The 15,959-nt window shown below is 49.4% G+C and overlaps 1 protein-coding gene across 10 annotated transcripts in view; it reads left to right on the top strand.

The window, feature by feature from the left end:
• The window catches only part of msi2b (musashi RNA-binding protein 2b), a 560,852-nt gene that overhangs the window by 463,756 nt on the left and 81,137 nt on the right, over positions 1 to 15,959 (top strand). For 7 of the 10 annotated variants that reach the window (XM_080210478.1, XM_080210477.1, XM_080210475.1 and 4 more), the window contains exon 11: positions 9,297 to 9,407. In XM_080210478.1, the coding sequence (XP_080066604.1) occupies positions 9,297 to 9,407 (111 nt within the window). The remainder of the gene's footprint in view (positions 1 to 9,296; positions 9,408 to 15,959) is intronic. The other 3 variants (XM_080210479.1, XM_080210476.1, XM_080210473.1) reach the window with 1 other exon arrangement.

The raw sequence follows: 15,959 nt of genomic DNA, 5'->3' as shown, positions 1-15,959 counted from the left end.
CACAGACAGTGACCAAGCCGGGAATCGAACCCGGGTCCCTGGAGCTGTGAGGCAGTAGTGCTAACCGCTATGCCACCATGCCAGTTGTTGGATTAAACATAACAGAACAGGCAGTTATTAAGATATCAACACAAAAGCCCCAGCAGTACCCAGTTCCAGGTCTCAGGCCTACTCTGTCTCCATGGAAAACAGGCCAGAGGTTTGGTGTTAATAGTCCCCTCTGTTGACTCATTGAGTATATGTAGTAGGTTATAGCGAAAAGTCAACCAGGGAATCTTGGCTTCAAACCCTGGCCTTTGTTAATTATCTGCGACTGGAGACGTCACACTTCGACTTGGGAAAATCCGTCAAATTATTCCTGAGTGTTTGGTTACCCTGTGGGCCATCCCTGTGCTCCCACCTCAACTCAATCCCAACTGGAAAGAGTGTGAATGTAGATCTTGGCTGCAGACATCTCTAGGCTTCCCTCCCTGGGTGAGTCCAGGGATCCTGTAGGCAAAGGGAACAGGAAAATGGTGGATGGACATTCTGTTATCCACCGCAGATCCTGTCCGATTCTCCCCTATCCTTCGGAGCACGACTAAAGGAAAATCTCCCCGGGTAAAGCTAGCAATGAAGCACTCTGTAGTTGAATAGCCAGGCAAGGGTTACACAAGAACTGAACACCAACAAGAATTGGCACTCAGGAGAGGCGCGAGGCTTTCTTTTTACTAAATTTGATGTTTAAGAGTTCCAGCTCTGAGTGTAAACAACAGTTAACATGGAATTGACTTCTGTACCGATCCTCTGTTATGTGTGGGAGGGACAATTATTTGAACGTGGTGTTTTTTTTGAGGGGGGGTGTTGGGGGGGGCTGCACAGGCCGGGGGTGGATCCGTTAAAGAATGAGAGAGAAGTGGGAGCCTGTTCCTGGAGTTGAGTGTGAGCTAAATGCTGCTCTGTCAGGAAGTGTAATTGAATTCTTGGTTCTTGAGAAAAAGAACACTCTCGCGCAGAAAGAACTCGAAGTGCTGGCAAAGTGCGGAGGAGGAGACGGGGAAGGAGGAGAGGAAATCAAGAACCTGCTGGAGATTCTGTTGCGTAACCCCTCTCAGCTCGCCCTCCCGGCAGGGGGAGAGGGTGAGACCCGGCTTCCTCCCACAGTCCGAAAGACGTGCTGGTTAGGGCGCATTGGCCGTGCGAAATTCTCCCTCAGTGTACCCGAACAGGCTCCGGAGTGTGGCGGCGACTAGGGGATTTTCACAGTAACTTCATTGCAGCGTTAATGTTGTGACACTAATAAATAAACTTTGTAACTTAAACCCAGTTTGCTTTGGCTTGGGCCGGCTGGAGCCGGTATTAGTTTGGCCGTGGCAGGTTGCGAAGGGACTGGACTAGTTGAGAGGTGGCTGGCAAAAACAGCTTCGCCAGTTGAACTAATTTGACCTGGAACTGGCCCAACATCCTCTTCTGACCACATCATCCAGTCGCCGGATGAAATATTTCTTTTTCCCAGGGTCGGGAAGCCTTTGAAGCTTCTCCGACAGATCTCCCTTCAGCCTCGCGCTGTGTTTATTTGAAGTAAATATATTAATAAGCTTTCGAGAAAGTATAACGTTCGGCTGCCTCGGTTTGAGTAGAGTTAAACGGGTGGCAGTTCCCTGAGGAAATGCTCAGAAAGCTGTTCTTTTTAGAAGGAATCTTCATTTAACCTCCCCATGAGGTTCTAACGGGTTTCTATGTAACTTACACACTGCGCGACTGTGAAAATGTGTTTGCCCAAGGATAGTGTCGTTTTAATTTGCCAGCAACAAGCGACCGAACGAAATCTAATTGCCGTTTTATTGTGGGATTCCTTAACTGGATCACATTCAGGCCATATGTTGACTGAATAGAGGATTTGGGGATTTCTTTTTTTATGCTATGTTTTGACAAGCAAGTCCTGCCTGTCTGTGTCTCACAAAACAGGAGTGTTCAACACATAAAGGGCCTGAACATTGCATGGTGCTTCTTAAATGAATCACGCTGTCTGTTCTTTAGTTTTAAAGTTTATTTATCAGTGGCACAAGTAGGCTTACATTAACACTGCAGTGAAGTCACTGTGAAAATCCCCTAGTTGCTGCCATACTCTGGCGCCTGTACGGGCACACTAAGGGAGGATTTAGCATGGCCACTGCACCTAACCAGCGCATCTTTCGGACCGAGGAAACCGGAGCACTCAAAGGAAACCCGCGCAGACACGGGGAGAACATGCAGACTCCACACAGACAGTGACCCAAGCCGGGAATCGAACCTGGGTCCTTGGCTCTGTGAGGCAGCAGTGCTGCTCATTGTGCCACCGCGCCACCCACTGCGGGTCTCACGACTTGATTCTCTCCGCTACCTTGTGAGCGTCAGAGCACTGTCCCCTTCGGAATCATAGAATCCTAACAGAGCAGAAGGAGGACATTCGGCCCATCGAATCTGCAACGACCACAATCCCAGCCAGGTCCTATCCCCATGTACTTACCCTAGTTAGTCCCCCTGACACTGTAGGGGCAATTTGGCATGGCCAAACCAGCACATTTTTCGGACTGTGGGGGGAAACTGGAGCACCCAAAGGAAACCCACACAGACACGGGGAAAACCCACACAGACAGTGACCCAAGCCCGGAATCAAACCCGGGTCCCTGGCGATGTGAGGCACTGTGCCACCGTGCCGTCCATTCCTTCTGCTGTTCACAAACTAGTTTGAATTTTTCCTTTTTATTTCTCATCCACACGTTTAAACCGTGTTTTGATACAAAATGTAATTTTTACTTCATAACATCTTCAGCATCGTGGAAAGACAGTGGGGTAGTGGCAACGTCACTGGATTGGTAACCTGGAAGCCACAGGCTAGGGGACACAGGTTCAAATCTCACCACGGCAGCTGGTGGAATTTAATTTGAATGAGCGAAATCTGGAATTAAAAGCTAGTCTCAGTAATGGTGACCATGAAACTATCATCGATTGTCATAAAGTTCACTCACTCACTCATGTGCTTTTAGGGAAGGAAATCTGCCATCCTTACCTGGTCTGGCCTACATGTGACTCCAGAGCCACAGCAATGCGGTTGACTCTGAACTGCCTCAGAAACAGTCCAGCAAGCCCCTCACTTTCAAGGAAAGATGAAGTTTTATTTATTAGTCACAAGTAGGCTTATTTTAAGTCTGCAATGAAGTTACTGTGAAAATCCCACACTCTGGTGCCTGTTCGGGTACCCCGAGGGAGAATTTAGCACAGCCAATGCACCTAACCCGCACGTCTTTGGACTGTGGGAGGAAACCAGAGCACCCAGAGGAAACCCACACAGACACGGGGAGAATGTGCAGACCCCGCACAGTCAGTGACTCAAACTGGGAATTGAACCTGGGTCCCTGGTGCTGTGAGGCAGCATTGTTAACCACTGAGCCCCCGTAAGAATAGAAAGGAAGGAAATGCAGATCTAGATATGTGTGTCTGTCTGTATACTTGAGTGTTTATTTATGTGTATGTGTGTGTGTGTGTGTGTGTGTGTGTGTGTGGATATGCATGTGTCTGCGCCTTGAGTGTGTCAGCGCTCTTAGAGAATCATAGAATCCTTGCAGTGCGGAAGGAGGCCATTCAGCCCATTGAGTCTGCACTGATAACAATCCCACTCCTTTCCCCTAAACCCCAAATAATTACCCCGCTAATCCCTCTTACCTAAGCATCTCGGGACACTAAGGGGCAGTTTGGCCAATCAACCTAATCCGCACATCTTTGGACTGTGGGAGGAAACCAGAGCATCTGGAGGAAACCCACGCAGACACGGGGAGAACGTGCAAACTTCCCGCAGACAGCGACCCAGAGCCGGGAGTCAAACCCTGGTCCCCTGGAGCTGTGAGGCAGCAGTGCTAGTGTGTGTGTGTACGTGAGTCCTTATTTACGTGCATGTACCAGTGTGTGGGTATGTGTGTATCTGCACGTTGAGTGTACCAGTGTACCTGGGGAAGTAGTGGTCAAGTCGACGCAGTAAAACATTTTAAGGTACATCACTAAATACATCACTAATGCGCCCTTAGAAGCAAAGAGCCCCTTCACGTTCCTCCGTGGGCTCTGGACAACTTTTAAAAAAAGAACAACTCACACAGACCAAGCTGCGTTTCCGCCCTGGTGAGTTCAGGATTTAACATTTCCCGACACAGATGTTGGAAGAGTTTGTTCCTGGTTTGTGAGTGAGAGACAGCCATAGGCAGTACAAGTACATAGCAGAGAGAGCTCTGCTCCCGGAGAGATATCAGCGTGCGGCTGTTAGCACTTCCTGTAGCTACGTTCCTCTGCACTCGCCCAAGCTCAGCGGGGGGGCACCTGGAAAAGACTTCATCTTGCCCCAAGTTGACAGCAGCTCCTGTTGAACCGTTTTGACTCCCGGCGGCTGGCTTGATTGAAAGCTTAGGCCGCGGGATGGTTGCTTCCCTGCAGAGGCGCTGATAGATGTGGATATTTCTCACCATCTGCCACTCTGAATTCCGGAACATTCCCTTGATTCTGATGGAGAAAATTGCCAATGGGAGGTTGTGCAGTTGGCTGTAGAATAGGTGCTCCTTGAAATAGATACAGAAAAATCCATCATCTTATTGCATAGCACAGCAGGCTTGAGGGACCGAGTGGCCAGACTCCTGTTCCAGTACATCACCAACGTGCCTCCTCTATACCCTCCCTGGTTCTTTACCCATTCATCCCACCCCCTTTCATATGGGCTAAAATTCCACAGGTGCCAGCTACCCTTCAGAGCCCAGGTCAAGGTGCCATTCTTCATGGTGTGTGGGTCTGCCAGCACCTCCACAAATGCGCCTTCCCCTGCGTGCTGTAACCACTCGATGCCAATGGTGGGTGAGAACAGAGTGGCTGGCGAACAGTGATCACAGCATGGGCAAGTGGGGCTGCGTTGCACCTCCTCTTTGATGTGGTTAGGGCACGGGATCTGTGCCCACAGGGCGTGAGGATGTGGGCAAGGCTGGCGAGGGGGGGGAGGGGGGGCATGCCTTGCAGGAAATTAGACGTGCGTCTTACGGGTAAAACTCCAGGCACAGGATGGCCGGGTTGATGCAGGCAAGTAGGCAGTGCCCTACACTTCAAAAGAGAAAATGCTGGAAAATCTCAGCAGGTCTGGCAGCTTCTGTAAGGAGAGAAAAGAGCTGACGTTTCGAGTCCAGACGACCCTTTATCAAAGCTAAAAGGCACAGAAAGTGGGAGATATTTATACTGCGGGGGGAGGGAATGGAAGATGAGTCGTAGCCACAGAGACCAGGGGGAAAGGCTGCTAATGGCAGCCCGTAGAGAGAATAAAGGGTGTGAATGGCCAAACGGCAGAGAAGCTATAAACTGTGACAGATCATTCCCTCCCTCTTCGGGAGAAATATCTCCCACTTTCTATGCTTTGACTAAGGGTCATCTGGACCCGAAACGTCAGCTCTTTTCTCTCCTTACAGACGTTGCCAGACTTGCTGAGATGTTCCGGCATTTTCTCTTTTGGTTTCAGATTCCAGCACCTGCAGTAATTTGCTTCTATCCGGTGCCCGAACCGCCCTCCTCCCCCGATCCCACGTGGGCTGGGTGATAAACCTGTCAGAGGCCCCCTCACCCACAGGGGTGAAACGTAAGACAACTTAAACCAGAACTCACTGTGAATCGTACTCCGAGTTTCTCTGACTGTATCAAGGTTGAGCTTCCAGGCGCCGGAGAATCTGCAGGGTAACGAATGCAGTTCATCACCCTCGAGAATGGTTTCTTCTCCATAGCAACAATTAAATGGGGCTGCCAGCTCTATTCCCACAGTCCACCTCAGTCTTTGGAGACCTCTTAACCGCTAATAAGCAGGAATTCATTAGTTTAACCCTCTGCAAGTCTGGCCAACTCATCATTTCTTGCTGTTTTGTTGGCTGAATTGCACTGAACTACTAAAGAACATAAGAACTAGGAGCAGGATTAGGCCATCTGGCTCCCTGAGCCTGCTCCGCCATTCAATAAGCTCATGGCTGATCCTCTGTTTCAACACTACATTCCCCACACGCTCCCCATACATCTAATGTAAGAACTAGGAGCAGGAGTAGGCCATCTGGCTCCCTGAGCCTGCTCATTCAGTAAGATCATTGGCTGGTCTGTTTGTGGACTCAGCTCCACTTACCCGCCCGCTCACCATAACCCTTAATTCCTTTACTGTTCAAAAATTTATCTATCCTCGCCTTAAAAACATACAGTGAGGTAGCCTCAACTGCTTCACTGGGCAGGGAATTCCACAGATTCACAACCTGTTGGGATGAAGAAGTTCCTCTTCAACTCTGCCCTAAATCTGCTCCCTCTTATTCTAAGACCATGCCCCCTAGTTCTGATCTCACCTGCCAGAGGAAACAACTTCCCTGCTTCTATCTTACCAATTCCCTTCATCATCTTATATGTTTCTGTAAGATCTCCCCTCATTCTTCTGAATTCCAATGAGTATAACCCCCAGTCCACTCAGTCTGTCCTCAACTTAGTGAATCTTCTCTGCTGGAAGACTGGAGAAGGAGTAGGAATACTATGTCTTGCACAGCCCTCGGTGAGGTTAGCTGACTCAGCCTAGGTTGAGGTTGGAAACGGAATCTCCTCTTCCATGTTACTCAGTCCTGAACCTTTCCCGTCCAAGACTCAGTTGACACCAAGATTGGTGGGGTAGTGGATGAGGTGGAGGGCTCTTGCAGGCTGCAAAGAGACATTGATAGGACGCAGAGCTGGGCCAAAAAGTGGCAAATGGAGATTAACCCTGATAAGTGCGAGGTGATTCATTTTGGTAGGTCAAACTTGAATGCGGATTACAGGGTCAACGGCAGGGAATGTGGAGGAACAGAGAGATCTTGGGGTTCATATCCACAGATCTCTGAAGGTTGCCACTCAAGTGGATAGAGCCATGAAGAAGGCTTATTGTGTGTTAGCGTTTATTAACAATGGGTTTGAGTTTAAGAGTCGTGGGGTTATGCTGCAACTATACTGGACATTGGTGAGACCACATTTGGAATATTGTGTTCAGTTCTGGGCACCTCACTATAAGAAGGATATGGAAGCATTGGAGAGAGTGCAGAGGAGATTTACCAGGATGCTGCCTGGTTTGGAGGGTAGGTCTTATGAGGAGAGGTTGAGGGAGCTGGGGTTTTTCTCTTTGGAGCGGAGGAGGATGAGAGGCGATTTAATAGAGGTTTATAAGATGATGAGGGGGATAGATAGAGTCGACGTGCAGAGACCATTTCCTCAGGTGGATGTAGCTGTTACTAGGGGGCATAACTATAAGGTTCATGGTGGGAGATATAGGAGGGATGTCCGAGGTAGATTCTTCACTCAGAGAGTGGTTGGGGTGTGGAATAGACTGCCTGCTGTGATAGTGGAATCGGATACTTTAGGAACTTTCAAGCGGTTATTGGATAGGCACATGGAGCACACCAGAATGATAGGGAGTGGGATAGCTTGATCTTGGGTTTGGACATAGTTTGGCAGAACATTGAGGGCCGAAGGGCCTGTACTGTGCTGTACTGTTCTATGTTCTGTGTAAGGGTTTGCAGGATGTGAATGACCCTATTTTGAACAGAGGGCAGCGGACGCATTGCTGCAATGCAAACCACCACCCCTTCCCCGCAGGGCCATTTGTCACTTGTTCTTCATTTTTGCTTTCACTCAGCACTGACCTTTATTCTCCCATTGACACATTCTGATATCTTACCTTTATGCCACTATTCGCACCCTCTCCTACCATTAACACTGACTCTAACTCCATGCCCTACACGTCCTTGTTGCAAACTCTCCCACCATCTGCTCCACCCCCTTTTACACAGTATAAAAATCTGTCACATTTCTCTTTAGCTCTGAAGAAGAGTCATACGGAATTGAAATGCTAACTCTTGTTTTTCTCCCTCTGCAAATGCTGTCAGACCAGCTGAGTTTTTCCGGTGTTTTCTGTTTTAGTTTCAGATTTCCAGCATCTGCAGTATTTCACTTTCAAATCAGAGAAAAAGTTGTTGGGAGGTTGCATTGGGAAAGGCACTGACATCTCATGATGGCCGCCAACTCTTGTAACCGTGGTAACTGTCGGGTGTAGTAGGCCTGCATTCTCCAGTTCACTCCCTCCCCCCCTGCGCAAATACAGGAAACTGATGATCTGGTCATCTCCTTTCCATTTGATTTGATTTATTATTTGTCACATGTATTGGCATACAGCGAAAAGCATTGTTTCTTGTGTGCTATACAGACAAAGCATACCATTCGTAGAGAAGGAAAGGAGAGAGTGCAAAATGTAGTGTTACAGTCATAGCTAGGGTGTAGAGAAAGATCAACTTAATGCGAGGTAGGTCCATTCAAAAGTCTCACAGCAGCGGGGAAGAAGCTGCTCTTGAGTCGGTTGGTACATGACCTCAGACTTTTGTATCTTTTTCCCCATGGAAGAAGGTGGAAGAGAGAATGTCCGGGGTACATGGGATCCTTAATTATGCTGGCTGCTTTGCCGAGGCAGCGGGAGTCAATGGATGGGAGGCTGGTTTGTGTTCAAAACCCTCTGTAGTTTTTTGCGGTCTTGGACAGAGCAGGAGCCATACCAAGCTGTGATACAACCAGATTTGCGGGAGCTTGCTGTCTACAAATTGGTTGCTATATTCCCCTACATTACAACGTTACACTATATATTACAGCCATGCAGCAGAGCACTTTGGGAACAGCTTGAGATAGCGAAAGGCGCTGTTTTGAACACTCACGCTTTCTTTAGCTGCTGCAGAGTAGGGGAGTTGGCTATCAGAGGACAGAGATTGAAGGTAGTGTATAAACGAGACACAGGGTGGAAGAGAGGTTGTTATCTATCTTAGGATCACATCTAATATGGGATAGTATGTCCGGCATTTTACAACAAGGGGTTGTTTGAGTCCAGTGCATTACCCCGGCAATGTTTTGATTGATCAGGGTCAACTTGCCTTTTTTGGGCTCACACAAAAACTGGGGGGATAATTGTTTATTGGTGCATTCTCCCTGGCAATGCCTCAACCAATCGAGAGTCCGCTTGCCAGCCAATCAGCACTCTTTGATCATGCAGTTCAAATTGTTGCTCCTTTTGAAATTTGGTATTCTTGTGTCTGTCCTGGTGAGTGCAGATTGAAAAGCTTTGACAGCATGTTTCTTTTTCCAGCGAGGACTTGTGGGACTAATCGGATAGCTCTTTCAAAGAGCCAGCACGGGGACAGCGGGCCGGGTGGCCTCCTCCCGTGCCGGATGGGCTGTTGTCTAAGGCGGATTTACACATCCTTCTCTTGTTCCTTCCCCAGGCTTCCCAGCAGCGGCCTACGGTCCAGTAGCGGCAGCGGCAGCGCGAGGCTCAGGTAGGGGCGCCCGTGGAAGAGGCGGCTACATGGCATACCCTCAGAATGTAGGGGCAGGTAAAGCTCTGTCGGTATTCTGTGTGGCTGCAGCTGTCCATCGTCTCTCTCTCTCTCTCTCTCTCTTTCTCTTTCTCTCTTGTCGGGTCTCTGTTGGCTCCTTGCTCCTGGCCTGGGGTGGGGGAGGGGGCGGTGAGGTCAGAGGTTAGGGGTGGGCTGGGGAGGGATGTCCGACTCTTGTCTGCAGAGCTGGCCTGGGGCACAGTGGCAGGGGAGGCTGTAGTTAAGGCCAGCCCCCTCAGCATCTGTACCGCAATGAAGGAGGGTATTGGGCACCAGGACGGCCGCTTGTCTTTCCAAAGGGAGCACCAGGGTCGTTCCAAAATTACGTTCCATGCAAACATGTGCTGCTTGCAAAGGATGTGCCGGTCCGGAATTCTGTGTGCTGGTTTTAATTGTGAGGCTGAGTGTGGTGATTGGCCAGTTACTGGATTAGGGCCCCATCCGATCCTACATCTTTCCTGAAGAACAATTGGGAGAAAGTTTTGAGGAAGCAATTACTACTTCTGGAATGGCTGCCACTTCCTCAATTCTTCGTGCCTCAAATTAAAAACTGGTCCTTTGCCTGTTCCCCTCCCTCCTCTCCCTTTCTCCCTCCCTCACTCTTTCCTCTTTCCCTCTTTCTCCCTTTCTCTTTCTCCCTCTCTCTCCCTGTCTCTTTCTCCCTCCCTCCCCTCTTTCTCTTGCTCTTTCTCTCTCACTATTTCTTTCTCTCTCTCCCTTCCTCTCTTTTCTCTCTCTTTCTCCCTCTCTCACTCCTTCTTTCTCTTTCTCCCTCTCTCTCTTTCTTCCTCTCTCTGTCTTTTGCCCTCTCTCACTTTTCTCCCTCTTTCTCATTCTCTCTCTCTATGTTTCTTTATTTCTCTTTCTACCCCCTCTCTGTTTCTCCCACTCTCGCTCCTTCTCGCTCTCTCTTTCTCCTCCTCTTTTTCCCCTCTCTCTTCCCCCCCTCTCCCTTTCTGCCCCCTCTTTCTCTCCCTCTTTCTCCCTCTGTCTTTCTTCTTTTCTCTTCTTCCCTTTCTCTCTCCCTCGCTCTTTCTCCCTCTCCCTCTCCCTCTTTCTCTCTCTCTATTTATTTCTCTCTCTCTGTCCCTCTTTCTTCCTCTCTTTTTCTCTCTCTTTCTACCCCCCTCTATTTGTTTCTTCCTCTCTTGCTCCTTCTCTCTCTTTTTCTTCCCCCTCTTTCTCTCTCCTTTCTCTCTCTCCTCTCCCTCTTTCCCTCCTATCTCTCTCTCCTTCCTCTCTCTCTCCCTCTTCTCTCTTTCTCCTTCCTTTCTCTTTCTCCCTCCTCTCTCTTTCTTCCTCTCTCCCTCCCTCTCTTTCTCTCATTCTCTCCTTCTCAATCTCTCTTCACCCCATCTGCCTCCTCTTCCATACTTTCCTCTCACTTCTCCCTCTTCTTGTCTGCACTCTTTCTTGCTGCCCTGTCTGCATTTTCACTCTTTTCCATCTGTCCCCACTCTTCCCCACTCCTTTCTTTCCCTAGCTCATGTCCCGCCTTTTCCACATCTCCTTCCTCCTTGTTGAAAAAAGGATTCATGCTGTTGAAGTTTTTCACCTTGCACTCATCAGTACAGATGCAGGAATATCAAATTTCGCGGGGAACAACCCTTTATTTTGCCTGAGAGATGGGCACGGTTTGGTTGGAGACTGGACTCTATCGAGGCATTGCCATTGGAGAATGCACCAGGGAACAGTTGTCCCCTATGTTTTTAATTGAAAAACTCACAATGCCTGGACATGTTCTTTCTGCCTACAGGGTACAGAGCCCTGCATATGAACATATGCAGCTTCTGGCAAGCGTAAGTGGGTCACACTGCATGCACAACTAATAATCTTAAATTGGTTGTTAGTGTAATTCTCAACACACTCAGGATTGTTCAGTAAGCGCTGCCCACTCTTGAAATCCATTCTAATGTGGGAAACCATGTTCTGCATTTTGTAGTCATGGGCTGTTTGAGTACAATGCATTTCCTGGACAATGTTTTGCCCAATCAAAGTCAACTTGCCTTTTTTGGGTTTACACAAAAGCTTGGGGGATAACTGTTTCTTGGTGCATTCTCCATGGCAACGCCTCAACCAGTCAAAAGTCCACTTGCCAACCAGTTAGCACAGTTTTATCATGCAGTATAAATTGTTGCTCCCTTTGAAATTTGATATTCTTGTGTGTGTCCTGGTGAGTGCCGAGGGAAAAAACTTTTGACAACATTGTCCCCTTTTTCCAGCAATACTCAGGTCCTGTACTGTCCTCTTTCTCCTCCTCCTCCTTCATTCTCGCCTCATTCTCTTATATCCTCCTGCACTTCTCCTTGTATCCTTGTCCTCTCCCTTCCCTTCCCCTTCTCTTCTCTGACCCCATTATTCCTGTGTTTGCTGCTCCCTGCCTCTACACTGCTCCCACCACCACTTCCTTTCCCATCCATCCCTCCATTCCACCATTCCCCCCCCCTTCACCCACACGAGACCGCTCGGGCCCTCTCCACCTTCTCTCTCTCTATCTTTCTCTCCCTCTTCTTTCTCCCTTTCGCTCTGCAGCACCACCCCCCCCCCCACCCCCCACTCCACCCACCCCTTTTCCTGGTACTGCTCGCACCTTCCCCTAACCAGCTAACCTGGCACATCGCCCCTGGCGCCACAGAGTACGGATAGGTTTGTCTTAACATTGCTTCGAATGTTTAATCAGAGTGCTTTTGGTGCCTTTTTTGTTTGTTTTCAAGAAAGGATTAAATCGGAATGAAGCATTTGATAATTCTATGACTGAACCATTTTACAAAAAAAAAGAGAAAGGTTTATGCGGGTGTTAATGATTTTGCAATAAGCCAAAATTGAATGGAGATTGAGATGATCCTGGCTGGCAGGTTTGAAGGACAGTGCCAGGGCCTGATGTGTCCTGGGTACCGATATTCAGTAGACTGAGGGCTCATGACCGACTTCACCCCCAAAAATTCTCACCCCATTTCTCCTCAGCCTCTTGAGGTGAAGCAGCCGTTTCGCACAGCGCCTCTGGACAGTTTTAAGCTCGGTTGAATGAGAGACTTAGCTTCAGTTCATGTCAAATATTTACACGATGCTGTGCGTTAGGCGGGAGGCAGACATGTCTTACAGAAGGCAAAATCACCCTTGATGCACGAATGCACGCCTCCTCCGTTTCCTCCCCCCTCCCCCCTGCTCCCGTCGTCATCTCTTCGACCGCCTCTGCCCCCCACCCCCTCCCCCTCCTCCCCGAGACCGACGGCGACCTGAGGTGATGAGTGATCAAAACGGAGGTGTGGGAGCCCTCACGTGGACCACAGCGAACCCAGGCCGGCTTATTGACTGGAACTCTTCAGGAGGTTTGATGCTGGTCTTCTCTCTTTTATTACCCTGGGCCTCTCTTTTCCCCTGGCAACACGCTGACCCGTAGGGTGAAGGAGAGAAGGGAACGTGCACAGTTTCCCCCTTCCTCGGGCGTCTCTGCCCTCAACTCTTGCTTGTCTCTGAGCCACAGCATCCATTTTGGATCGGGCAGCCATTTTGTTTGTTAATGGCCGGTTGCCCGAAAAGTCTTTGTTGTTCCGCCAGGAGTCCATTGCCTCTTACCCACCTTCTTCCCTCACGTGCAGTGCCAGTGTACAGAGGGTCCTCCTGGCAAACTGCTGTGTTTGACCAGTTTGAGTTACCGGGTACAGATGGCGCCTGAGGTCAGGATTTGAACTGCGTGACCTCTGGACGGGAGTCACAACACCCGACTGTGGGGTGAATCCCAAACTCCGGTTGAACCTTTTCATCTAACGCGGTGACAAGCCTGGAATCGAGCTGTTATAATCGTTGTCCGACGTTTTGAAAAGGCGGTTCCTGCTCTCCGTGTCACCTTGCTGTTGGCCTGAACTTCAAGGTGATCCAGCGAAGACCCGCCAGTCTCTTTCCCTCGACCAGGCAGGTGAAGCCACACTCCTCATGGCCCTGAGCCGTGTATCAGTGGGTTGTTCATGCTGTCCTCTCTGAGTCGCGAGGTTGGGGGGGGGGGTTCGTGCCCCATGGCAGGGACTTGAGCAGGAAATCCAGGCTGATAGATCCTCCGGTGCAGGACTGGGGGAGTGCAGCAGTGTCAGAGGTGCCATTTATCAGCTCGGACATCAACCCCTCTCACGTCCAATTTCGAAGAGGAGCAAGAGTGTGATCCCCAATGCCTCGGGCCAATATTTATCCCTCAAGCCAACATCTGTCAAGATGATTGGCAGTTTCTTATCATGGGATCGCTTGTGGGAGCTTGCTGTGCACAGAATGACTGCTGCATTTCCCACATAACAGCAGTGACTACCTTTGCTGTAACTACACCAAGGCGAGTTTTGTTTTCATTTCTGTCTCCTTGGCTTCGGGTCCAGTGTTGTCTGCGTCGTAACACTGACCGACTGAAGAGAGCGACAAAATCTTTGTTTCTGCTGCCGCGGAATGAGCTCTTCCTCTGCGACAGCCGTCAAACCCAGCGGAGGCAATCCCACCCTGGCCTGACGAGCGATCACGGTGGACCTCAGTCTGACTCCTGTTGTGGGAGGGTTGGCGGAGGGGCCCACACTTAGGAAGGTGAAGAAAGGGAGAGGGAGAGCTTCCTCGTTACCTGTGGTCTGCTTGACCTTATGATTTGCTGGGTGCCTAGATTGAAAAGCGTTTACCACAGCTTTGCCCACGCGTTTGGTCTATTAATATCCCTTTGTTAATTTATGCTTCCATCTATCCTACTTAGTATGTCACCTGTTTGGTGTCGTTGGCAAACTGAGTTAGGTGGCTTTCCACGCTGTGATCTAAGTCACGAATAGATGGATAGATGAGGCTATTCCCCGTGTTAAAGATGTGCTGGCCTCTTTTTATTGCGACATTCCAGAAACTAATCCAGCTTCATTCCACCCCCGCAACGCTCCTTAAATAAATCTGCTCTTCCTCTCAAAGCTTACAGCAGCTTCATCTCCACAGCTCCGTGACGAACCAACCAGCCTCCCGGGATGGGGTGTGGAAAACAAAATCTCGTGGTGACATTTTACTCCAGTGTTTTTAATCAAGCTCTGGAGGTGGCCTTTAATCAATTGGCACGAAACTGCGTTGGAATTAAATTAAAACACTTTGGAAAGTCTTCCCTTAAAGTCTTACTTTATGTCTATTTTACCACACTTTTCCAAGCATTTTCTACAAAGATCCAGTTCCATCTGCGTGGCCCAGTCCCGTCTGCAAAGGTCCAATCCCATCCACAAAGGTCCAGTTCCATCCACAAAGATCCAATTCCATCCACAAAGGTCCAGTTCCATCCACAAAGGTCCAGTTCCATCCACAAAGGTCCAATTCCATCCACAAAGGTCCAGTTCCATCCACAAAGATCCAATTCCATCCACAAAGGTCCAGTTCCATCCACAAAGATCCAATTCCATCCACAAAGGTCCAGTTCCATCCACAAAGGTCCAATTCCATCCACAAAAGTCCAGTTCCATCCACAAAGATCCAATTCCATCCACAAAGGTCCAGTTCCATCCACAAAGGTCCAGTTCCATCCACAAAGGTCCAATTCCATCCACAAAGGTCCAGTTCCATCCACAAAGGTCCAGTTCCATCCACAAAGGTCCAGTTCCATCCACAAAGATCCAGTTCCATCCACAAAGGTCCAATTCCATCCACAAAGGTCCAGTTCCATCCACAAAGGTCCAATTCCATCCACAAAGGTCCAGTTCCATCCACAAAGGTCCAGTTCCATCCACAAAGGTCCAATTCCATTCACAAAGGTCCAGTTCCATCCGCAAAGGTCCAGTTCCATCCACAAAGGTCCAGTTCCATCCACAAAGGTCCAGTTCCATCCGCAAAGGTCCAGTTCCATCCACAAAGGTCCAGTTCCATCCACAAAGGCCCAGTCCCATTCACAAGATCCAGCTCCATTCACAAGGTCCAGTTCCATACGGAAAAGTCCAGTTCCATCTACAAAGGTTAGTTCCATCCACAAAAGCCCAGTCCCATTCACATGGGCCCAGTTCCATACATAAAAGTCCAGTTCCATCTACAAAGGCCCAGTTCCATCTGCAAAGACCCAGTTCTATCTGCAAAGACCCAGTTCCATTCACAAGGGCCCAGTTCCATTCACAAGGTCCAGATCTATTGACAAGGTCCAGTTCCATACATAAAAGTCCAGTTCCATCCGCAAAGATCCAGTTCCATCACAAGGTGCTTGTGGAATGCTGACTTGGCCACCCATTGGCTGTGTAATTCTTGGATTTTTATCATTCCCACTGGAGCAAACTTCGCCGGGATGGAAGGGAAGAAAATGTCCCTGCATTTGCCCTCACTTTACACTCTGCGCGACTGTGAGCCACACTGGGAGTCACCCCACCCACCCGCTCAGTCACAGAGTTTGGGCTTTGGGAGGATGTGATGAAGTTGGTGGGTGGGGGGAGTGGAGGGACGGGAATGGGGGACAGGACGGTGGGGGGGGGTGGGGATTTGGCGAGTGGGCGGGGACCGTATGAAGGGAGAGGTGCACCTCAGTACAGTTGAGGAAAACAATCCTGTCCCGTCCGGGGTTTTGGCTCTTTCCCC

This window comes from Carcharhinus amblyrhynchos, chromosome 23 (genome assembly GCF_965287045.1).
Source record: "Carcharhinus amblyrhynchos chromosome 23, sCarAmb.v2.hapA, whole genome shotgun sequence".
Classification (NCBI taxonomy): domain Eukaryota; kingdom Metazoa; phylum Chordata; class Chondrichthyes; order Carcharhiniformes; family Carcharhinidae; genus Carcharhinus; species Carcharhinus amblyrhynchos.
This window is presented reverse-complemented; position numbering and strand designations above follow the sequence as displayed.